The 26,762-nt window shown below is 37.8% G+C and overlaps 1 protein-coding gene across 2 annotated transcripts in view; it reads right to left on the bottom strand.

Moving 5' to 3' along the window:
* Positions 1-26,762, bottom strand: part of MICU1 (mitochondrial calcium uptake 1) — a 246,333-nt gene that overhangs the window by 132,932 nt on the left and 86,639 nt on the right. For both annotated transcript variants that reach the window (XM_059397702.1, XM_059397703.1), the window contains one exon: positions 3,907-3,950. In XM_059397702.1, the coding sequence (XP_059253685.1) occupies positions 3,907-3,950 (44 nt within the window). The remainder of the gene's footprint in view (positions 1-3,906; positions 3,951-26,762) is intronic.

A 26,762-nucleotide genomic window follows, 5' to 3' on the forward strand; every position in this document is an offset into this window, starting at 1 on the left:
ATGGTGGTGTCTGGTCCAGAGAGTGTTGTCTACTACATACAACAGGAACAGAAAATCCAAAACAATTTCTATCTTTGATATGCTAAGGGAAAAAAGGGAGGGCTAAGAAAAACAGGAAAATAAAGGGTATAACAACTTGAAATAAGCCACACCAATAAAAAATGCAACTAAATCATTAAATGAAAGAAATATTTGATGATTATGTATTATAAAGACTCCACTTACAAATACTTTATTTTATAGACCAGTTATTATGTGATTAAAAAATTAAACCCAGAAAAAAATATAGTTTTCATTAAAGAAATAACCTAAACTTCATGAAGTAACTGTATTAACAAATCATAGAATGCACAGACATTACAAGGGGAGGGTGATTTTTTTTTAAAAGATCTATGATATATGACACTAAAACAAAAGCCAGACTGTATTTTCTATTACCATCTGTATAATAGTGCTAGTACTCTATAGTGATAGTCAAATACCCTTTAAGAGAAAATCTGAACTTTCAAGCTTTGAGGTTTTTGAACTTTCAAAACCTAGTCTGAATGTCTTTTAAAGTATCACCAATCTACAAAGCATTTTCTTAAAATGAAGGGACACTATTGCCTCTTTAAACAAGGCCTGTGTTAGTAGATAGTTTTGAAATGCATAAATGATGCAAGTGCCAATAATAATATATTTTATGAATTTTCTACAAAGGAAACTGCTACTGAGAGTAAAGAATTAGTGTACATTAACATAGGTAGTGATGGGCTCTGAAAAAAGATCCTCTCCTGAATTTAAAAGCTGCTTCATCAAATCCAATTTCACCATCAGCTGAAACAGGAATGTTTCATTTTACTTAAGGGCATTTTCTAGTCAAACAAAAGAAGAGAAAAGATGAGAGGCACTGAAACAAGAAATAACTGTCCAGTTATTTCTCAGTATCAGTTGGGCCTTCTACTTTGCATTTAGAGGTTATATGAAATTCAAACACAAATGAGAAAACTGCAAAATGATACTATTTCTACATGTAGATACATTTCTACATTTGTTCTTACTTTCAATGACAACAAGGTTAAACTGCAATTCAATTAAAAGATAATAAAATAAGGCAGTGTTACCTACTGGTCAAATGATGCACTTTATTAAATGGTGTGTTAAAAGTTAAAACAATGGGAGGTGATAAGAAGCCGGGAGTAAATCTTTAAGTAGTTCATAACTAGTTTATCTTTCAAGTTAAAACAAGAGAGAGAAAATGACCCATTTAAAAATCAAAGCAAGCTTAAAAGGAAATTCTTCTAGGGTATTAGCTTTGGACTAAATTTCTGGGCATTCTGCATAAAATTTATTATAATTACTACACAAATCTGTTTTTTCAAGAGGAAACTGTCTTAGGATTTATATACTCTGGAAGCTGCTACTTAAGAATTAAGATATTCTGACTGCGAGAATGAGAGATACGAAGATCTAAAGGAAAATAATAAGATCGACAGTTGAATAAGCACTGATCCTTATCACAAATATCACAGATAGAGGGCAAAAATCCCTGGAAAAACTTCTAAACAGATTCAACCATAAATGAATGTTGTATCCCTCATTATACAAGGTTTAAAAATAGCAGAGAAACTATTCTCTTAAACTTCATAAGAAATAAAAGCCTATTTATAAAGACATAAACTAGAGATGAACTCAATTTAAAAACCCTACTTTAGAAACATAACCTTCAGGATCTATTTGATGGAAATTAATACAGTATTTAAATGAAGTACCTGGCAAAGGGATTAAATATGCATATTATAACACGGATGAAAGGAAAATCCATGCTCTCTCTGCTAGGGGAGAAGCCAACTCAGTTCTATACTACCCCTATGCGAGTCTGCCATTCCTCTACTCTCTTGCAGAACCTGTTCCCCTGGTACCATAAAGTCAACTTTCATTTGCCTGAATTTCATACAAGTCATGCTTTCAATCATTATACACTGAGATCCCTAAATCCTGTTTTCCTACTCCCATTTCAAAATTTTATACTTCAGAGCCCAAACATCTGCACTACAATCTGTCACAAAGTCTGCCTTCCAAAGAAGTACTGCCGTTTTGGTCTCTACAGCAAGGCGGGCACTCAAATGTTTATAATGCTTTAATGCAGTTTACTTCTGTTATTTTATAAAAATAAATGGAGAAAAGTGGAAATCAGAAAAATGTACAGGACACTAATGGGAGGAAATATAGAGCTCATAAATTGAATATGACTGAAACAAAAGCAGAGCTCAGTGGTCATGCCCAAAGCTGCAGATTTTTAGCCTCAAGTGTACAGTTACAGGCTGAAATGAAAAATTTAATTGACATTTATGAAACATGAGTGACCACCAGGGATTTTACATTTGGGAGACCTCTAGGAATGGAAATTCCCCTGTAACATGTAAATTTGCTGTTCAACTTACATGTATTCAACTTCTTTCCGTGTTTTTAGGTTTATATACATATACATATGATGGAAGACAAAAATCTCATACCACTCCGAATTCCTCCAGTCACCAAAAACTGTCATTTGTTAGACTGATCTTGCTAGAACATATTGCTGACTTAATGAGTCATATCTCCCAAGACTATGTGATTGATTAGTTGATTTTTCCAAGTTGTCAAATGCTTATTGGTGCCCTCCTGGAAGGCAGACATATGCTGGACTCTGAGTGACACACAGACAGATTAAAAACAGGGGCCTGATTTGCCAGAGATTCTGAAATCAGACCCTGACGTCAGTGCCTGGTGTAAACCTTCACATGGATATGGTACTTGATTATACATGAGGCAGGGACACCAAGAATCAAAGATGTGGCTCCCCCAAAGCAGAGCCAGCTCTGAAACTGTCTCCTAATATTCTAGTTCAATGCTCTTTTTGAACATTTTTTCTTTTAGAATATGTGAGTTTAAAAAGAGGATACCCAGCTGGAGACAATGGGCCATATGAATGGGAAAGGAAATTGTTAGGCTGGAAGCCTTGACTGAGATCTCTCAACTCTTAAGATGGCCACTCATTCTTTCCACCTGTGCAAAAGTTCTCAGCATTTGTATCTTCACCTTACCAGTAACGATGCAGGATCGACATATTCCTGCAAGATCAGTTTCTACTAACCCTGACCTCCACCCATTTAGACCCTCTTTTGAGATCCTGCCTTTTCCAGCCACTGCATGATTTTCCTTCTGATTTCCTTCTCTTTAAGCTTTGTAGAGCCATCCTGGGCTCTCTCTTCTTTCTGATGTGCTTTCTTCCTCCTCTTTAAAATTGACCTTTTACTTTTCTTTCTGACCCTGTGCAATACTTTCTTTTTCTTTTTGTAGAACTCAGCCTGAAAGGGAAAAACATGTTTAACTGACTGCTTTAAGACAATAATATACTATACTTAAGAACAATTTATTATGTGATTTATTTGTGCATAAAATAAGAATTGAAAGTATAATGCAAATGTATGTGCAAATTGGGGTGGCTTTCATAATTATTACAAAAGCACTACTAAAAACTTATATAATTTTCTAGTGAGGATTACTGCTATATAGTGTCAAAGTTTGAGGAAGATCAAATAAGTATTTTTATAAGAAATGCAAATGTAATACTGGGGGGGTTTGTTAAACTTTATGATGGCAATTGAATTAAAATGCAAATGTCAACATATACTGAATTAGACCTCACTATATACAGCAAGTACCCACGAGTGTTACCTTGTATGGAAAAATGTAGAAAAACCTTCCGCTTGATTTTTTCTGTAGAAGCATCTGAAGGCACTTATAGGCCTTCCAACTTAAGAAACACGCTCTTTTCATAAGATAAACAGGCATTCAGAAATTTCTCACAAATAATTTTAGAGGAACTTAAAAATCTTCTTAGTAAACAACAGGATATATATATTAGTGTCATAGTTCGCTCACCTTTCCATCAAAGCGTTTTATTGTATATTGATCAAGACCCAAATCTGTAAAAGAGAAAAAACCATTAGTCAATGATCCTAACTCAAATAAAACATGAAATGACAGCTTTCTGTCATTTCCAATCATTCAATTAAATAGACTAGATGGTTTAGCCACAACAATATTCAAAGGCTATGGGAATGAAAAATTTTTCCACTTTGGGATTCAAAGTGTCAGTGAGAAAAGATCTAATCTTCATTTTACATATGAGAAAGTGAGGCTCTGAGAAGATAAAGAGGATAAAAATTCATGACTAGAACGTTGGACTCTTTCACGGGTGGGTTGTTTTCATTATATCAATATGTTATATCACCTTTAAATAAGGTGAAAAATATTGGTTTTATCTGAATGCATAATAATTTTTTTTGGTATCGATTTAAAATGAGAACAGTTTAATATCAAATTTTGCAATATACCTAAACAGATACAAATAGACCACCTTAATATTACCTTTTAAAGTAAGGTTAAGTAACAAATATTTTCTCTGGGAATACTTAGCATCTAATTCTAAGCACTGTGAAAGATACAAGTAATTAACTATCCTTGAGGGCAGGGATTATTTGTCTTTGACTACTGCTTTCTCCCAGCCCTTGACATAGCGCTTGATCAATAAATACTTATAAGTTAATGAGTCAGATATAATCCCTGCCCTGAAGAGTCACAATTTAGTTAGAAAGACATACACATATAATAATTAACACTACAAGGGAACATATAACTAGTTCAATGAAGCAGTGCTGTGGGAGTTTTTAGAATGGAGAAATCAGTTCATAATTACACTTGCGTTTCTTCCATAATTACCCAGTTCTTTTCTTTTGGTTCTCATTGTATTCATGCTAGTTTAGGCCCTTATCTTATTATGTCCACAGTATTACAATGATCAGATTATCACTGTTCCCAGAAGCAGCTTTCCGCATTTCTGCTTCTACACATTTGGTTAGATATTTTCCTTATCTAAAATGTGTTTCGGGGCACCTAGGTGGCTCAGTGGGTTAGGCCTCTGCCTTCCGCTCAAGTCATGATCCCAGGGACCTGGGATGGAGCCCCGCATTGGGCTCTCTGCTCATTGGGGAGCCTGCTTCCCCCCTTTCTTTGCCAGCTACTCTACCTACTTGTGATCTCTCTCTCTGTCAAATAAATAAATAAAATCTTAAAATGTGTTTCACTTCTAGAAGCCTGCCCTGAACAAAATAAACCACTGACTGTAAAACAAAGAAGTAAATCAGGAAACAAATTAAAAAAAAAAAACAAAGCACCCCACAAATCTAATTTGAAACCTCACATATATTCAAGAAGAGAGCACTGCCATAAAGGCAGAACACACTTCTATGACAAAAGAACAGAGAACAAGAGAGAGTTGTAGACAACTAAGGTTGTGTTTAGTTTAGGTTTTATTTTTTTTTAAGTTTTATTTATTTAAGTAATCTCTGCACCCAACGTGGGGCTCGAATTCACGACCCTAGATCAAGAGTCACGTGCTCCTCTGACTGAGCCCACCAGGTGCCCCATCTCATCCCATTTTTTTTTTTTTTCAAAACTGTCAAAAGGTTAGGATAAGGTTTCCTCCCAGGACCATGGCCAATCAGACCACAGAATGGAAAATAGAAAATGTAAAAGAGAATTATAGAAAAACAGAGACTTTAAATACTATAGGTCTAATATCATATAAAACCTTTTCTCATTCAGAAACCAGAAGGAAGGGGCGCCTGGGTGGCTCAGTGGGTTAAAGCCTCTGCCTTCAGCTCAGGTCATGATCCCAGGGTCCTGGGATGGAGCCCCACATCAGGCTCTCTGCTCAGCAGGGAGCCTGCTTCCTCCTCTCTCTCTTCCTGCCTCTCTGCTGACTTGTGATCTCTCTCTGTCAAATAAATAAATAAAATATTAAAAAAAAAAAAGAAACCAGAAGGAAATTTTTTAAAAAAGAAAAAGAACATGGAGGAAATAATCCAAAAATATTAGTAGAAAATTTCTCAGAGCTGAAGAGTAACACAAGCTAGGGCGCCTAGGTGGCGCAGTGGGTTAAGCCTCTGCCTTCGGCTCAGGTCATGATCCCAGGACCCTGGGATCAAGTCCCACATTGGGCTCTCTGCTCAGTGGGGAGTCAGCTTCCCCCTCTCTCTGCCTGCCTCTCTGCCTACTTGTGATCTCTCTCTCTATCAAATAAATAAATAAAATCTTAAAAAAAAAAAGAGTAACACAAGCTAGGGCTTACTAGGGCTTACCAAGTCTTCTAATAAGCAAAATAAACAAAAACTATGTACAATTCAGTATATGCTTATGGAATTTCAGAATACCCCAAATAAGAAAATCCTAACACTTTCCAGAAAAAACCTTGGTCCTCTATAAAAGAATGAGAATTAGACTAGAATCATGTATCTCATGAGTAAACTTGGTACATCAACTAAGGGAAATAATGCTTACTAATAATTAGAGTGGCACTGTCCAAAAGAAATATAATGTGAGCCACAAATGTGAGCCACACGAACAATTTAAAAATTTTTTAACAGTTAATGATCTTAATTATTCTTTTTTTTAAAAAGATTTTATTTATTTATTTGACAGAGAGAAGTCACAAGTAGGCAGAGAGGCAGGCAGAGAGAAAGGGAGAAGCAGGCTCCCTGCTGAGCAGAGAGCAGGCCTCGATCCCAGAACCCTGAGATCATGACCTGAGCCAAAGGCAGTGACTTAACCCATTGAGCTACCCAAGCGCCCACCAATCTTAGTTATTCTTAAAATAATCAAAAGAAACCAGGAAAATCAATTTGAATATATTTACTTTAACAAAATACATTCAAAATTGCATCATTCCAACATGTAATCAATATAAAAATTATTGAGACATTTTACCTTTTTCATACTAAGTTTTCAAAATCTGGTGTGCATTTTACAATTTTTGCACATTTTAATTCAACAGCTGCATTTCAAATTACTAGAGTAACACTTAAAAGAACTAAAAAGTTAACTTAAAACTTAAAAAGTGATTGCTTATGTGACATAGAATCGGAGGATGGCAAAGATGGAACAGATTTGTGTTTTCGCTGAATGCTCTTTGTTATAGTTTGGAAAATATTATACCATGTACATTCACATTTTTGGTATCCATGTAAGGTTTGGTATAGCATGTAAGGCCAGCTTGGCACACACTGAGAATTCCTGCCGTTTATAAGCAAATACATGAAGTAGGCCAAGAGATTAATACTTTTAAAATGAAAAAAATGATTATTTCATCTTATTATATTTAGATTTCTTTACCTAATGTCGCAGATGGTCAGATTAGATCAGTTCTTAACATGACTGGGTTGGATGGAGTATGGGAAATGTGGATGGATGAAATAATTCAAGTTATTCTTACTCACTACTCCTCTAGAGATTCTATTAGGTCCAATTACTGGGACGAAGGAGAGTATGGAGAAGGAAGTGGGGGAAACACAGCCTGTGTAGGATAAAAATGATACCTGAGTGACTCCGCTATAACACTGTTCCCTTCCATTTCTCCATTTTCACTCTTTCTGTCCCAGCTTAAACACTGGACATTACACTGTTTTCCTTTTTTTTTTTTTTTTTTGAAAGATTTTATTTATTTATTTGAGAGAGAGACAGTAAGACAGAGCATGAGTGAGGAGAAGGGCAGAGAGAGAAGCAGACTCCCCATGGAGCTGGGAGCCCAATGTGGGACTCGATCCTGGGACTCCAGGATCATGATCTGAGCCGAAGGCAGTTGTCCAACCAACTGAGCCACCCAGGCGTCCCTACACTGTTTTCCTTAAGGTGCTTCCTGTGACTCTTAAACTTTTATCCAACGAAATTTCAAAGTCATTAAATGATCCTAGTGTGATGTAAACACTATTTTACTGTTGTTTATAATGAGAAAGCTGAAGCTCAGAAAGATTAAATGAATGTTTTCTGATTTTGTCTAAAAACTTTTTAATTGTGGCTATTGCCACTCTTTCTGAATCCACAACAAAAATAGGATAAATGTGCAGAAATAGTGTAAGAATACTCTCAGTAGGGTGCCTTCGTGGCTCAATTGGTTAAGCATCTGCCTTCAGCTCAGGTCATGATCCCAGGGTCCTGGGATGAAGCACGAGACCTGCACAGGGCTCACTGCTTGGCAGGGAGACTGCTTCCCCCTCTTTTCAACCCCGCCAACCCCACCACTTGTCCTCACTCACTATAAACAAAGAAAGAAAGAAAACTCAAAGTTTAAGCCTCAGAATGAACAATTTAAGACTCGTTTTATTTTCTTAATGTTTTTAATTTAAATTCAACTAATTTATTTTTTCAAACATTTTATTTATTTATATGACAGAAATCACAAGTAGACAGAGAGGCAGGCAGAGAGAGGGGGAAGCAGGCTCCCTGCTGAGCAGAGAGCCCGATGTGGGGCTCAATCCTAGAACCCTGGAAGCATGACTTGAGCTGAAGGCAGAGGCTTTAACCCACTGAGCCACTCAGGCGCCCCAATTCAACTAATTTATATGTGCTAATAGTTTCAGAGGTAGAGGTCAGTGAGTCATCAGTGTTATATAATATCCAGAGCTCATAATATCATGTGCCATCCTTAATGTCCACCCCCCTCTCTTCCAGCAACTCTGTCTTTTCCCTATGATTGAGAGCCTCGTGGTTTGTCTCTGATTTCATCTTGTTTTAACTTTTCCTCTCTTCCCCTATGATCCTGTTTTGTTTCTTAAATTCCATGTACTAGTGGGATCATATGGTAATTGTCTTTCTCTGATTGACTTATTTTGCGTACATAATACCCTCTAGTTTGACCATCCATGTCACTGCAAATGGTAAAATTTCATTTTTTTGATGGCTTAGTATTCCATTTTTTAAAGAGATTTTATTTATTTATTTATTTATTTATTTGACAGAGAGAGGGAGAGAGAGAGAACAAGAACAAGCAGGGGGAGCAGCAGCAGGGAGAGGAAGAGGGAGAGGGAAAGGCAGGCTCCCGCAGAGCAGAGAGCCCAGTGTGAGGCCTGATCCCAGGACCCTGGGAACAAAAGTGACCTGAGCCACCCAGATGCCCCTGAGTAGTATTCCATTGTGAGTGTGTGTGTGTACCACATCTTTAACCATTCATCTGTTGATGGTAAAAGACTTGTTTTAAAGAAGACAGCAACTCTTTTGTCAAAAGACAAAAGTGAAACTGAATCAAATAGATAATTTCAAGCTCCATAAATTAGATCAGAAACTCTCAATAATTATAGTTAAGAAGTCTCAGCTATTTCTCAAAAATTTAGAGATTCATTTTTAATACCTAAAATTATTCTAAAAATTTATTTAAATGATTATACTTTTCAGTAATACAAGCTAATGTAGGACAGAAAAAGAAAGGCATAGCTCTAATTAATCAGATGTGACATATTGTACTGTATTCACTTGGTTTTATCTTCTGTCTTAATAATCACTGTAAAAAGTTACCATTTATTGAGCATTTTTATAGGTATCATACTTTTCATTATCATTTAATTTTAATAACCCTACAAAATTAGTTGCTATTATATCAATTTTACAAATGAGAATATTAAGATTTAAAGATATTAAATAACTTGCCCAAGATCACACCTACATTTATTTCTTCTAATCATCTTCATTCATTAACTCCTTCTTAAATTCCTTTGGTAGCTGTTCTGTCTGTCCCCTAAATATACGTATGTTTTAGAATTTCCTCCTTAGATACCATCTCTTCTCAACTTTGTTTTGAGCAATTTCATTACAGATTAAAGACGCCTACTAAACCCAAAACAATGTACATTAAAAAAAAAAAAATCAAACTGCTAAAACCAAAGGCAAAGGAAAAAAATCTCTGTTAATAGCCAGTTTAAAGTGTTGAAAGAATTTCAACTCAGAATTCTTTAGTCAAAATACTCTTGGGGCGCCTGGGTGGCTCAGTGGATTAAGCCGCTGCCTTCAGCTTGGGTCATAATCTCAGGGTCCTGGGATCGAGCCCTGCATGGGGCTCTCTGCTCAGCAGGGAGACTGCTTCCTCCTCTCTCTGCCTGCCTCTCTGCCTGCTTGTGATCTCTCTCTGTCAAATAAATAAATAAAATCTTAAAAAAAAAAAAATTCTTGAAGAGCAAGGACAAAATAAAAAGGTTCTCCTATGAAGGTAAACCAAGAATTTACCACCAGTAGACCTGCTCTAAAACACATTCTATCCTTCAAGGGGGAATGGAAATGAAACCATAAGGAAATTTGGAATTTAAGAAATAAACAATAATAGAAACAGTTAACATTTAGATACGCGTAGCAGACTATTTTCTTCTCTTAAGCTCTTTATGACAGCTGAAATGGAACTTGAAATGAAAACAATGTCTGGTGGCATTTTTAATGTATGTAGTTGTTATACATACGACACTATACCATAAATTGGGGAAGAACCTATATAAGGGTAAGACATCTATATTCTTTTTTTTTTTTAAAGATTTTATTTATTTATTTGACAGACAGGAATCACAAGCAGGCAAAAAGGCAGAGAGAGAGAGGAAAGGAAAGCAGGCTCCCCGCTAAGCAGAGAGCCCGATGTGGGGCTTGATCCGAGGACCCTGAGATTATGACCTGAGGCGAAGGCAGAGGCTTTAACCCACTGAGCCACCCAGGCACCCCAAGACATCTATATTCTACTTGAAGCTGTAAAATATAAATTCTAAGTAAACTGTGAAAAGTTAATTAAGTATAATATATAGAATATAATATTGTTATAATCTCCATAGCAACCACCAAATTTAAGATATACAAAGAAATACAGTCAAAAACCAAAAAGTAAAAACCATTAAAAAGTCTCTGAATAATCTGAAAAGATGGCAAGGGATGATGATCATTAAAAAAAGAGAAAAATAATAAAATGTTAGACCTAAATTTAAGCATATCAAAAATTGCATTTAATACAAATCCTCTAAACACATTAGTTAAAAGGTAGAATCTATCATATTGGATTAAAAAGTAAGACCCAATTATATGTTGTCCACAGAAACCCATTTTAAAGATACTGCTATATTTATTTAGATAGATTAAAAGTAATAGGATGAAGGGATACCCGAGTGGCTCGGTGGGTTAAGCATCCAACTCCTGATTTTCAGCTCACATCAGGATCTCCGGGTTATGAGACTGAACCCTGTATTGGGCTTGCACTGGGTATGGAGGCTGCTTAAGCTTCTCTCTCTCTCTCCACCCTAAATCAACCAATCAATCAATCAATCAGTCTCTCCCTCTGGCCCTCCCCACCCAAAACAAACATACATAAAAACCAACAAAATAAATGTGATAGGATGGGAAAAGATATAACATGAAAAATGAATCAAAATAAAGAGTGTTGGGATGCCTGGGTAGCTCAGTGGGTTAAAGCCTCTGCATTTGGCTCAGGTCCTGGGATTAAGCCCCACATTGGGCTCTCTGCACAGCAGGGAGCCTGCTTCCTCCTCTCTCGCCTGCCTCTCTGCCTACTTGTGATCTCTGTCAAATAAATAAATAAAATCTTTAAAAAATAAAAAAAGAGTGGCTACATAAATATGAGACTAGGTAGACTTCACAGCAAAAAAAATATTAGCATAAAGGTCAGTTACATAATGATAAGAGGGTCAATGCATGAAGAAGACAGAACAATACATTTTGAACATATATACACCTAATACGAGTTTCAAAATATTTGAGGCAAAACCTGATAGGATTAAAAGGATATTAGACAAACCCACAATTAAAGTTGATCAACACCCTTCCCTCAATAACTTTCAGAGAAAGTAGACAGATAATCAGTAGGAAACAGAAGATACTAAGCATATCACTAGCTGCCTGGGACCTAGGAGATAGGAAAAATACAGAAAGGAAGAATTACAAATGGGTGTGAAGAAACTTTTGGGGCTGATGAGTATGTTCATTATATTGATTGTGCTGATGATGGATGGCTTCACTAGTACATACATGTGACTAGTATGTCAAAATTCATCAAACACTTCAATATGTGCTATATATTTATGTTAATTACATCTCAATAAAGTAGTTAAAAAGATATAGTATAAACCATCAAGGAAGTGATGGCTACAACTGAAAATATTGGCCATTTCTGTATACTAAAAATTACCATAAACAAAATAAAAAGGCCATTGACTAGGAGAAGGTATCTGCAATATATATATGAAGCTTTCAAAAGAGAATCCATAAAAGGACTTTTGTTAATTCCTCCCACCCCAAAAAACAAAAAACAAACAAACAAAAACAAATAGAGAAGTGAGCAGACAAGACAGAGAATTTGTAGAAATGGCAACAGGAGTAGCCAATAAACATTCAGAGATGATAAACCTCATTAGTTGCTAGTGAAATGCAAAGTAAAGCCACAAAGATACAATAATTCATTCCAATCATGATCGTTTGCTAAAAAATTAAGTCTGACAATACCAAGTGTTAACAGGAATGCAGAAGAGAAAGCACAAACATTTTTGGAGAATATGTAAATTCTTATATCTATTCTGGAAACCAGGCTGGCAATGTTTAGCAAGTCTGAAGAGGAATGGTCCACAGGCCAGCAAGCCTATTTCTAGATATGTTGAAAATAACTTCTTGTAAATATGCACCAGGACAATAATGGAAGAAGGTTTACTGCAGTACAGTCTGTGATAGTAAAAACACTGGCATATTATAGTTTTCAAATATTCACTTTCTTTTCCTTGACCACCATGGAAAATCCCTTGAGTTTGGGCTCAGCCACATGACTTGTGTTGGTCAACAGAATATTAGCATTATGACATCACTGATCCTCAGAATGGACTTCTGAGGTTGGCTTGCTTTCCTGTACCTCTCCCTTTAATTTAAGAAGAATACATTCTGGGTAGCGCAGTGGTCTAAAAAAAGATGAGAAACATAATAGATCAGCTTGACAAATCTCCTGACAAAACCATGAAGCAGAACTGCCCTTGCCTGGATTAGCCAAACCTGAGCCTATCTAACTGAGCAAGGCCTGCTGAGGTCAACAGAGTATACCTCACATGACCTGCAGATGCATAAACTAGATACGGGCTCATGCCCTTTATGTGGTAATTGTTACAAAGCAATAGATGACTAATAAAATTGCAAACAAGTTTCATCTACATGGACTTGGATAAATACTAACATATTTATGCAAATGATAAACACAATTATACAGCAGTGAAAACAGGAGAACAACAGCTATCTGGATCAACAAATATACAAACGTGCATATATAAATATATATTTAACATACTAAAAAACAGGGGAAATGTAGCAGCCAGAATAAGCTAGGTTATGTTGTGGTAATAATCTTAAAATCTCAGTGGCTTACAATAAGGAAGGCTTATATATTGTTTATGCAACATATCTATCACTCATGGGGTGCAGCTTTACTCCACAGAATACTGAATCTGGGATCCAGGCTAATAGCAACCTCTCTGTAGAACATGGAAGAAGTAAAAGAGAACACAACAAACCACAAACTGACTCTTAAAAGATTTTGCTTGAACATAATGTATATCACTGGTCAGAGGAAATCACATGGCTAAGCCCAAAGTCAATGCTGGGGAATGAATATAATCAGTGTCACTAAAAAAAATAAATTGGTTCTATCTCAGGGATAGAATATAAAAGAGGGAAGGAAAGATAAGGTAAGGGGAGGGAAGTGGAATGGACTTAAAAAAAAAAAGATTTCATCCATTTATTTGAGACAGAGTGTACACAACCGGGGGTGGGAGGGAGGAGAGGCAGGCAGACAGGGAGAAGCAGGCAGCCGGACATGGGGCTCAATCCCAGGACACCAAGATTAGGACCTGAGCCAAAAGCAGACACTTAACTGACTAAGCCACCTTACGGCACCCCTGGAATGAACTTTTGATGTTGGCTTAACTTCTTACAACTCAGCCATCCATATGAGAAGACAGATTCTGGGTAGCTCCCGGCATCCTAACTACAAGGGCTTTAGGAGCTCTGTGTCAGAAACCAAAGAAGAGAACAATACGTATGTGTCCTGGAAGGAGTCATTATTTTTTTTCCATATAAGGTCCAATAGAAAGTATCTTGGGCTTTGTGGGCCACACATAGTCTCTGTTGTAACTATTTAACTCTGCTATTGCATGAAAGCTGTCATAATCAATGAGTTTGGATGTACTTCAATAAAACTCTTTTATGAACATCAAAATTTGGATTCTATATAATTTTCAGGTGTCACAAAATACTCTTCTTTTTAAAATGAATTAAAAAAGTAAAAACCTTTCTCAGCTCACAGGCTATATAGAAACAGGCAGCTCACTGCAGCTGACCAACACCTGCTCTACACTCAGCAGCATTGCAAAGAACCAAAAGTAAAAGTAGAAGACAAGGTTCTTCAACTGAAGTGACTTGCCTTGTTGGGGAGAAAACAGCAGTACAAAAATGCTTCAAAAATACGTTCATTGTCTGTACTTCCTTATGTTTTCCTGTTCCTAATTAGTGTTCTTTTATTTCAGCTTAAAGAACTCCCTTTACCATTTCATAAGCTATTCCAGTGGTGATGAACTCTGTTAATGTTTGCTTGTCTTGGAAAACTTGGACAGCTTTGTTGGGTAGAGTATTCTTGGTTAGCAGTTTTCTGCTTTAAGACTTTCCGTAAGGGCACCTAGGTGGCTCAGTGGGTTAAGCCGCTGCCTTCAGCTCAGGTCGTGATCTCAGGGTCCTGGGATCGAGTCCCACATCGGGCTCTCTGCTCAGCGGGGAGCCTGCTTCCTCCTCTCTCTCTCTGCCTACTTGTGATCTCTCTCTGTCAAATAAATAAATAAATAAAATCTTAAAAAAAAAAAAAAAAAAGACTTTCCGTAAATGGTGTCTTTTTTTCCAACTTGCAAAGTTTCTGCTGAGAAGTCTGCTTACAGTCTTATGGAGGTTCCCTTATACGCAACAGGTTGTTTTTCTCTTGTTGCTTTTAAGATTCTCTCCTTGCCTTTGTCTTTTGACACTTAATTCTAATGTGTCCTGGTGTGGGTCTCCTTGGATTCATCTTATTTAGAGCTGAGCTCCTGGATCTAGATGTCTGTTTTCTTCCCCAGCTCAGGGAAATTTTCAGACATTACTGTTTAAATAAGATTTTTGCTTCTTTCTCCTTTCTCTTTCTAGGCCTCCTATAATGTGGATGTTGGTCCACTGATGTTGTTCCATAAGTTCCTTAAGCTATCTTCACTCTTTCTTTTCTTCTTTGTTATACCAACTGATTAGGTTCCACTACCATGTCGTCACGTTCACTAATCCTTTCTTTTGATGCACCTATCCTGTGGTTGAACCCCTTTACTGTATTTTTCAGTACAGTTATTGCATTCTTCAGCTCTGTGATTTCTTTTTGATACTTTCTTATATTTTCTCTCTTTATTGAAATTCTTACTTTATTCACACATCATTCTGTTGAGTTTGGTAGGCATTTTTGTTATTTTGAACTCTTTATCAAGTAAACTACTCATGTCCATTTCATTAAGGTCTTTTTCTGAGGTTTTATCTTTTTTCTTTTGAAATATGTTCCTCTATCTCCATTTTCCTTGACTCTCTGTGTTGGGTTTTTATACATTGAACAAAACAGCCACTTCTCTCAATCCTGAAGGAATAACCTCATGTAGAAATTGAACTTAACTGTTCAACTCTGCCCTAGTTCTTGGTTGTCTCTCAAACCTTTGATTGTCTAAGCAGCCTACTTTACTCTTAGAGGCTCCTTGTAGTTGAGGATATGCCAAGACCTCTCACTATCCCAAAAAGGAGAATCTCAGCACCTAGATTCAGACTAATTGGAAGTCAGACTCTCAAGAAGCAGATTTTGCAGGGCAGGGGATTGGGGGGGGGGGGCAGAAAAAGAGGGAGAGGGAGAATCCCAAAAAGGCTCAACCAAGAGTTGGGACACTTAACCAACTGAGCCACCCAGGTGCCCCAGGTAGCAGCTTTTAAAGTACGCAAATATGCCTCTTTCAGAGAAAGACGAGGAGATGGCTATTTCTGTTTGCTGCTTCTGCACTGAGCCCTGAATGACAGCCAGCTAAAAATTGGTTTTTGTCTGTTTCTTACTTTCCACTGAATCTGTAAACACAACCCCACTGCTACCAGAGCCAAATTATTCAAAGATGTGTTCTCTGGGTGGAAGCCGCAACAGCTGGGAAGCCAAATATGTACACAAGCTCCTTTCTCAGAAACCTGCCACTTGGGGCAAGGCAGAGAGGATGAAGATAATACCCATCATTCTCCCCAGTCTCTGGAGAGGTTTATAGCTGGCCCCTATATGTGTGTTTAATTAGGAGCCTGTTCTTGGGCCACAGCTATAAAGATAAGCCAATAAGTCTGTATCACAGAAAAACTCAAGGTATTTTTCAGTCTCAGGTTGCTGCACCGTGCCCTGGGGGAGTAGCCAATTAAGAACTCTTTCTCCATTTGTCATAGTCCTATGGCAACTGCAAACATAAGGCCTAACAGCCGACCAAGGGGTGTGTCCTGGGTGGCACTGACACAAACCAGAGCTCCAGACATCTGCCTAAGTTCCCTTTCCAGAAGATCTTGGTGATCAGGAGTGAGGCAAAGGTAGAGTACAAGGTCTTTGGAGAGTATTTCAGCAGTCCTTCGGATGTGCATGAAACCAGAAGCCAGCTCCACAGGGCAAAGCTTCAAAATAAGCCAACAAGGCCTCTTTCACAGAAAGACTGAGGATGTGTTTCAGTCTGTTGTCTTTGCACTGTGCCCCAGTTAAGAACTGTTTCTCCGTTTGTTACAGTCTTATGGAACCTACAAATGCAAGCCCTGCTGGCCACCAGAGGCAGGCAATCAAGATGTGTGTCCTGGGTGGCAGTGATACAACCAGTACACTAGACATGAACACAAGCTCCTTTCTCGGAGACACTGGCCACCTGGAGCAAAGCAGAGGGAAAGCTCAAAGATGGAGCCCAGCAGTCTCGGTCTTTGGAAAGTGTTTCAGCAGAGCCCTAGAAGTGTATTAAATTATATGCTTGACCCCTCCAGCTGAAGCTTTAAGTAACACAGGTCTCTTTCACAAAAAGACTGGGTGTTTTTCAGGCAGCTGCCTCTATGTGCGCCCCTTGGATGCTGTAGATATAAGGCCTCCTGGCTTTAAAGCTAGATGTTCAGGAAGCTCATCTCTCAGGTGCAAGTCTCAAAAACTGGGGTGCCAGCTGTGGTGTTCAGTGCCCTCACTCCTCCAGCAGAAGCTCAGGGCTGTGAATTCCCTCCCAACTACTGATTTGCTGTGCCAGGGATGGGGTTTATGGCAAGAATGTGCCTCAGCCTCGCCTACCTATTTCAATGTGGGTTTTTTTCTCATTTGCTCAATGTGTAGGAGTTGCTCATCTAGTTTTTGGGTTTCTTTCAGAGGAAGTTGTTTTGTAAGTAGCTACAGATTTGCTGTGTCTGTGGGAGGAGGTTCAAAATCCTCCTACGTCACCATCTTGAACCAGAGCCCACTGTATAGGACCAAGTATAAAATTATGCGGTCTCAAAGTAAAGGTAAGATTATGAAATGCATGAAGGGTCATCCCAGAGGGAATTTGAGGTCCAGGACAAGTAAATCACAGTATGATCTATGTCTACCTTTGTACACTCTTTTCATGTTCCAGAGACAAAATCAGGTCAATACAAATACAGTCAGCCAGTGGGATATGGTAGAAAGGAATGAGGGATCCTCTCTGCTTTGACTAACAAATTTGTCTACATAGTTCTTAAAAAATTCTCCCTTTGCTGCTGCTTCTTCCAATCATTGGGTGGCTATGTAATACTGGTTACTGCAGTAGCAAGAGTCATGCAAAGCCCAGAGCCTGAAGCCAACTGCCTTACCCACCATACTTAGGGATGGTGCTGACATGAAGATTGCCCAGAAAGAGAGATGAGACATATTCAAGTATATACTATACCCCCCCCCCCCCATTTAATATATTTCCTACTTCACTACTCTAAATTTTCTTGGTATTCAATGCAGAAATATTCTTAATCAGCTTTTTACTGAAATTCATTAGCTCTCCACTTTTTTTTTTTTCTTAAAGATTTTATTTATTTGGGGCACCTGGGTGGCTCAGTCGGTTAAGAATCTGCCTTCTGCTCAGGTCATGATCTCAGGGTCCTAGGATCGAGCCCCACATCAGGTTCCCTGCTCAGTGGGGAGCCAGCTTTTTTCTCTTCCTCTGCCTGCCGCTCCCCCTGCTTATGCACTTTCCCTCTCTCTCTCCAATAAATAAAGAAATAAAATCTTTTTTTTTAAAGATTTAAAAAAATTTTATTAAAAAAAATGATTTTATTTCTTATAAGCAGAAGGAGAAGCAGGCAGAGGGAGAGGGAGAAGCAGGTTCCCCACGGAGCAGGGAGCCCAATGCACGGCTCGATCCCAGGACCCAGGGATCATAACCAGAGCTAAAGGCAGATGCTTAACCGCCTGAGACACTTGGGCACCCCTAGCTCTCCACTCATTTAAAAACTGCTTAGGGGTACCTGGGTGGCTCAGTCTGTTGAGCGCCTGACCCTTGATTTCAGCTCAAGTCATGATCTTGGGGTCCTGGGATTAAGCCCTATGTCAGGCTCCCTGCTCAGTGGCGAGTCTGCTTGAAGATTCTCTCGCTCCCCTTTTGCCCCCTCTCCACCACTTGCCTGCAATCTCTCTCTAAAATAAAATCTTTGGGGAAAAGAACTGCTTACTTTTAGGACTTTGTATGCTTTTTGATTATTTTTAAACTGTTCTAAAACTAAAACTTATAAATTTAGATCTGTTAGGTATCCTGGGATATGGTATGTGTGAAAGACATGACACAACAAAGTTGAAATATGAACTACTGGCTAGAGTCCAGCCATCTGATGATAGAAATTCAAACTATAAAAAAAAAGCCTTATTCTTTTCTTTATTTCAACCCATATAAGAATAATATACATTTTACTTCTGCTGCATTAACATTTGTGGAAATTCTTGTTCATGAGCAAACAGAAATGAAGCCAAACTTTCCAAATGAATCTCATTTTAATATATTATAATTTTCCCTCATGATCATCATCTCAAAAGAAAAGCAATTATTCATTATTCTGGCTTTTTATGAAAACCAGAAATGTGCATGACATATTAAACATTTAGTAACTATTCTGTTCATGTAACAATTTTGTTTTAATAATTAAAAACCAAAAGATTACAAAGTGAAATATCAAAACGTGTAGAACTGATTAAAATATATAATTTCTAAAGGGAAAAAAAAAGCTTCCTCAAATGACCAAATGATCTTTAGTGACATGCCTAGAGTATTGCTTCATTTTCACTGTCACATTCTTATTTAAAGTTACTAATATAAATTAGACTCAGAAATAATTTGACAGTTACAAAAATATTTTACACTATCACAAAAACCAGGAAAATATTTTACAATCCTTTTTTCTCCATCTTAAAACAGAAACCTTCTTTAATCTCTCTTTCCGTATCTCATAAAACAAGGAGCTAAAAGTAATTTAAAAGGTTCTTAATTTAAAATTCAAAGCAATTAGTAGAAGCTTTATATACCTTCTTTCTGATTATAAAAGACCGTATACTCTGTAAAAGCAGGGGGTTTTGTCTATTTTATTCATTACTGCATCCCTTCCACATAGAATAGTGTCTAACTCATAGCAGAGGTCAATCAATACTTGTTGAATAAATGTGTTTGCAGTCTATTACAAAATAAAGGAACATATAAGAAAGAATAAAATAATTCCTTATAACTTCAGCATTTAGAGAATACATTTGGTATAGTCTCTTTCAGTTGCTTTCTATGTATGTTCTACATGGGTGAAATGCAAAGAATGGAAGAACATATTAAATAATACCATAGGGAGACAATCCATAAAATCCAAAACGTGGGAAATTTTAGAATATAAATGACTTGTGTTTTTTCCACAAATAAATGATGTCTAGATTGGGTTTCCTAAAAAGTAGGGAACCAGGGTAAGAGGATCAAGAAAAGGCAAACAAGAAAGGAGGGAAAGCCAATTCAAGGGTGTGTTACTGAGCTGATTACTGCTCTAGACAACTAGGGCTCACTTCTCTTTGGCTCATCCAAGAAACCATGTAGTTTGTGTCTCAGAACTGACCACCCAAAACTGTGGAAAAGAGAATATTTATCCACCACATCAACAAAGAGTAAACTCCATCGTACCTCCATAGAGTGCAGATGCCAGTACAGTCGCTTGGGCCCCTACAGAGACCACGTGCTACAGCAGCAGAGATGCTCTGTGACATATTTTGTACAGGAGTAGGATCTAAAAACGAAACTACTCTTTTAGAGGATATGTTTAAGGAAAGCATCATAAGGAGTGGCATTTGAGTCTTTAAGTTGGATTTTGAAAAATGAATAATAATCATCATGTATTTGAGAGGGAAAGGGCTTTACTCAGAGTGAGTAAATTATATGGTCAAATTACAAACGTGGGGATACCTGGATGGCTCAGTTGGTTAGGCTGCTGCCTTCAGCTCAGGTCATGATCCCAGCATCATGGGAGTCCCACATTGGGCTCCTTGCTCAATGGGAAGCCTGCTTCTCTCTCTGCTTCTGCCTGCCACTTTGCCTGCTTGTGCTCTCTCTCTCTCTGACAAATAAAGAAATAAAATCTTAAATAAAAAAATTAAAAACATGAGAGGGCACTTGGGTGGCTCAGTCATTAGGCAGTTGCCTTCAGCTCAGGCATGATCTCAGCGTCCTGAGATCGAGGCCCCACATCAGGCTCCCTGCTCAGTGGGAAGCCTGCTTCTCTCTCTCCTGCTCCCTATGCTTGTGTTCCTTCTATCTCTGTGTCTCTCTCTGTCAAATAAATAAATAAAATCTTAAAAAAAAAAATACAAACACATGAAATAGCAGTATGAGGTTGGGAACCAGAAAGGTGTTACACTTCGTAACACCAGGGAATTTATAATGTTTCATTCATATTTATTAACGTTAACACATTTTTAGGACAAACAAAAACTCTAGGTAGAACTATCACCCCTCAAGAAGGTGTGAGAAATCTGTATGCTTACATTTTTTTGTTATGGAAGCTTTCAAATATTAAAATACACAAAATAATATAATCAACCTATATATACACTCATCACTTAGCTTCAACAATTCTCAACACATTGTCAACCCTATTTATTTATCACCTTCTTATTTCTTCTCCACACTCCATATTGTTTTAAAGCCAGTCAAGACATTATATCATCATTTCTTGCTAATTGTGGTACTTATGTTCTATAAAATAGCCACAAAAAATTAATTGCTAAATACTGACCAATTTCTCCTAGGGGAAATACAGGGTAAGGTTCCTTGAGAGTCTGGTCACAACATTTTTGTTAGCCGATCAATATATAGAAAACCTTGTTTTTCGTGCGTTTCTGTTTAAAGACATTTTATTCTCTCTCCCTTTTCTCTCCTGCCCTCCCTCCAAGGACACATGTTTGAAGAATGAAAGCTGAGGGGCGCCTGGGTGACTCAGTTGGTTAAGCAACTGCCTTTGGCTCAGGCCATGATCCTGGAGTCATGGCATTGAGTCCCGAATTGGGCTCCCTGCTCAGCAGGAGTCTGCTTCTCCCTCTGACCCTCCCCCTTCTCATGCTCTCTCTCTCATTGTCTCTCTTGCAAATAAATATATAAAATCTTAAGGAAAAAAAAAGAATGAAAGCTGAAACAAAAAGGTAGAGCTTTAGCTTGCTTGACTTTAGCAGGCAACATATGTAAGGGGTGACTCAAATTTTCGCCATTCTGCGCGTATCTGCAGATGACGCCAAAAGCCGTGCAGGTACTGATTGTGGGGTTATAAGCACATCTGAGCAAGTGTGTCACCTTGCAAACACAAAATCTGCAAATAAGGACTGACTGCACACGCACCTTTTTCCCCCTTTAAAAACTGAGGTGAAATTCAATTAAAATAAAATACCCATTTCAAAGTGTGCGGTTCAGTGACATTTAATACATTCACAGTGTTGTGTAACTACCTCTCTATCTAGTTCCAAAACATTTTCACCGCTCCAAAAAAGAAACCCCCATAGCAATTTAGCAATCAGTTCTCATTCCCCCAACCCAGCTGCTGGCAACTAACAACCCACCTTCTATCTCTATGGATTTACCTATATTAGATATTTCATGTAAATAAAATCATATGGTATGTGGCATTTTGTGTTTAGCTTGTTTCACTTAGCAGGATGTTGTCAAGGTTCATCCACACTGAAAAATACTCCACTGTATGTATATACTATAATCTGTTTATCCATTCAGCTCTTAAGCAGCAATTGGGGTATTTAACAATGTTGCTGTGTATATTCATATATAAGTACTCATCTGAGCCCTGTTTTCAATTCATTCTGGCGTATATTAGTAGTGCTGGGTCAAATGGTTAATTCTACGTTTAAGTTTCTGAGAAATGTCCAAATTGCTTTCCACAGTGTTTGCACCATTATTTTACGTTCTCACCAGCAACAAGTTAATTTCTACATGTATTTACTGACACTTGTTTTTAGATTATAGCCAATCTGGTGGGTGTGCGGTGGTATAACAAGGTTTTTTTTTGTTTGTTTGTTTAAAGATTTTATTTATTATTTAACAGAGATCACATAAGTAGGCAGAGAGGCAGGCAGAGAGAAAGGAAGAAGCAGGCTCCCTGCCAAGCAGAGAGCCCAACACGGGGCTCGATCCCAGGACCCCGTGATCATGACCTGAGCGGAAGGCAGAGGCTTTAACCCACTGAGCCACCCAGGTGCCCCTATATCAAGGTTTTGATTTGTATTTCCCTCATGATTAATAAATTAAGCATGTTTTCATGTGCTTACTGGCCCTTTGCATATTTATTTGGAGAAATGTTTATTCAAGTCCTTTGCCCATTTGTTAATTGAGTTATCTTTTTGTTGAATTGGAAGAGTTCTGGTATTTGGGGCACCTGGATGGCTCAATAGGTTAGGCATCTACCTTCAGATTAGGTCATAATCCCAGGGTCCTGGGATGAAGTCATGTATGGGACTCCCTGCTGAAGAGAGTCTGCTTCTCCCTCTCCCTCTGACCCCCACTCCTCCACCCCTACTTGTGAGAGAGTGCATGTGCTCTCTAATAAATTAAAAAAAAAGGGGGGGTTCTGATAGTTCGTATGTTTCTAGTACTCTATCCATATTTATCTAGGTAAAATCTAGTTTGTTGGTATAAAATTCTTCATAGTATTCTCTTATAATCCTTTTCATTTCTTTAAGTAGGTAGTAATGTCCCCACCTGCATTTCTGATTTTAGTTATTTTGTTTCTCTTTCTTTTTTCCTGGACTAGCTAAAGGTTTCTCATTTTTGCTATTCTTTTCAAAGAATGAACTTTTTGTTTTATTGATTCTCTCTCTTGTTTTTCTATTTTCCATTTCATTTATTGCTGTATTAACATTCATTATTTCCTTATTTTACTACCTTTGGTTTTTGTTTTGTTTGCTTTTCTTTTTAATTCAAACACCAGTTTTTAGGAAACTGATATGAGATCGTTCTTCTGTTTAAATTTTGGTGTATATATTTATTTTTAAGTTTCCCTGGTATTGGAGGACCACATACATTTTGGTAAATACTGTTTGCTCTTTCATTTATCTCAAAGTATTTTCTAACTTCTCTCGTGATTTCTTCTCCAATCCATTGGTGGTTTACTTTCCACATATTTGTCATTGTTTAGTTATCCTTCTGTTATTGATGGATAGTTTCATTCTATTGTAATCAGAACAGATACTTGGTATGATTTTAATCTTTTAAAATTTAAGATTCATTTTAATACCTAACATATGGTTTATATGGTCTGTTCTGGAGACTATCTGATTTGCACTCGAGAACACTATTAATTCTGCTGCTCTTGAGTGGAATGTTTTGTAAATATCTTTGGTCTAACTGGTTTATAGCATTAAATCCTCTTTCTTCACTAACCTTCTGTCTAAACATTCTATCCATTATTGAAATGGCAGGACGGAAGTCACACAACTATTATTATTATTATTTTATTTAACCATTTTTAGCATTAAAAATGATTAATTTATTTGAGAGAGAGTGAGAGGAGAGCAGGGGGGAGGCACAGAGGGAGAGGAGAGAACCTCAAGCAGACTTCCTGCTGAGCACAAAGCCTGATGCAGGGTTCCATCTCATCACCCATAAGATCACGACCTAAGCCAAAAGCAAGAGTTGGATGCTTAACCAACTAAGCCAGCAGGCACCCATCTCCCAACTATTATTGAAGACCTATTTCTCACTTCAATTCTGTCAATGTTTCTTTCATATATTTTGGGGTCTGTCATTTGGTATGTATTGATGATGGTTATATCTTCTTGATGAACTGGCCCTTTTATCCATGGCTTGCTCTTGTGTAAAAATTTCATAGAAAAATCTATTTTTTCTGGTATGAGTAACATCACCTCAGCTCTCTTTTGGTTACTATTTGTACACTTTCATTTTCAACATACTTGTGTCTCTGGATCTAAAGTAAGTCCCCTGTAGACAAAAAGTTAAATCGTATTTCTCCTCTCACTCTCTTTTTAACTACTGAGTTTAACTCACTTGAAAGTGACTTTTTTTTTAAATTTTTTATTTTTTATAAACATATATTTTTATCCCCAGAGGTACAGGTCTGTGAATTGCCAGGTTTACATACTTCACAGCACTCACCAAAGCACATGCCCTCCCCAATGTCCATAACCCCACCCTCCTTCTCCCAACCCCCCTCCCCCCAGCAACCCTCAGTTTGTTTTGTGAGATTAAGAGTCACTAATGGTTTGTCTCCCTCCCAATCCCATCTTGTTTCATTTATTCTTCTCCTACCCACTTAAGCCCCCATGTTGCATCACCACTTCCTCATATCAGGGAGATCATATGATAGTTGTCTTTCTCCGTTTGACTTATTATTTCACTAAGCATGATACGCTCTAGTTCGACCCATGTTGTTGCAAATGGCAAGATTTCATTTCTTTTGATGGCTGCATAGTATTCCATTGTGTATGTATACCACTTCTTCTTTTTTTTTTTTTAAGATTTTTTATTTATTAATTTGACAGAAATCACAAGTAGATGGAGAGGCAGCCAGAGAGAGAGAGAGAGAGATAGGGAAGCAGGCTCCCCGCTGAGCAGAGAGCCTGATACAGGACTCAATCCCAGGACCCTGAGATCATGACCTGAGCCGAAGGCAGCGGCTTAACCCACTGAGCCACCCAGGCGCCCCATATATACCACATCTTCTTAATCCATTCATCCGTTGATGGACATCTAGATTCTTTCCATAGTTTGGCTATTGTGGACATTGCTGCTATAAACATTCGGGTGCACGTACTCCTTTGGATCACCATGTTTGTATCTTTGGGGTAAATACCCAGTAGTGCAATTGCTGGGTCATAGGGCAGTTCTATTTTCAACATTTTGAGGAACCTCCATGCTGTTCTCCAGAGTGGTTGCACCAGCTTGCATTCCCACCAACAGTGTAGGAGGATTCCCCTTTCTCCGCATCCTCACCAGCACCTGTCATTTCCTGACTTGTTGATTTTAGCCATTCTGACTGGTGTGAGGTGATATCTCATTGTGGTTTTGATTTGTATTTCCCTGATGCCGAGTGATATGGAGCACTTTTTCATGTGTCTGTTGGCCATCTGGATGTCTTCTTTGCAGAAATGTCTGTTCATGTCCTCTGCCCATTTCTTGATTGGATTATTTTTCTTTGGGTGTTGAGTTTGCTAAGTTCTTTATAGATTTTGGACACTAGTCCTTTATCTGATATGTCATTTGCAAATATCTTCTCCCATTCTGTCAGGTGTCTTTTGATTTTGTTAACTGTTTCCTTTGCTGTGCAAAAGCTTTTGATCTTGATGAAATCCCAATAGTTCATTTTTGTCCTTGCTTCCTTTGCCTTTGGCGATGTTCATAGGAAGATGTTGCTGCGGCTGAGGTCGAAGAGGTTGCTGCCTGTGTTCTCCTCAATGATTTTGATGGATTCCTTTCGCACATTGAGGTCCTTCATCCATTTTGAGTCCATTTTTGTGTGTGCTGTAAGGAAATGGTCCAATTTCATTTTTCTGCATGTGGCTGTCCAATTTTCCCAACACCATTTATTGAAGAGGCTGTCTTTTTCCAATGGGCATTCTTTCCTGCTTTGTCGAAGATTAGTTGACCATAGAGTTGAGGGTCTATTTCTGGGCTTTCTATTCTGTTCCATTGATCTATGTGTCTGTTTTTGTGCCAGTACCATGCTGTCTTGATGATGACACCTTGTAACAGAGCTTGAAGTCCGGAATTGTGATGCCACCAACGTTGGCTTTCTTTTTCAATATCCCTTTGGCTATTCGAGGTCTTTTCTGGTTCCATATAAATTTTAGAATTATTTGTTCCATTTCTTTGAAAAAGATAGCAATTGCATTAAATGTGTGGATTGCTTTAGGTAGCATAGACATGTTTACAATATTTATTCTTCCAATCCAGGAACATGGAACATTTTTCCATTTCTTTGTGTCTTCCTCAATTTCTTTCATGAGTACTTTATAGTTTTCTGAGTATAGATTCTTAACCTCTTTGGTTAGGTTTATTCCTAGATATCTTATGGTTTGGGGTACAATTGTAAATGGGATTGACTCCTTAATTTCTCTTTCTTCTGTCTTATTGTTGGTGTAGAGAAATGCAACTGATTTCTGTGCATTGATTTTATATCCTGACACTTTACTGAATTCCTGTACAAGTTCTAGCAGTTTTGGAGTGGAGTCTTTTGGGTTTTCCACATATAGTATCATATCATCTGCAAAGAGTGATAATTTGACTTCTTCTTTGCTGATTTGGATGCCTTTAATTTCCTTTTGTTCTCTGATTGCTGAGGCTAGGATTTCTAGTACTGTGTTG

Source organism: Mustela nigripes, chromosome 4 (genome assembly GCF_022355385.1).
Source record: "Mustela nigripes isolate SB6536 chromosome 4, MUSNIG.SB6536, whole genome shotgun sequence".
Classification (NCBI taxonomy): domain Eukaryota; kingdom Metazoa; phylum Chordata; class Mammalia; order Carnivora; family Mustelidae; genus Mustela; species Mustela nigripes.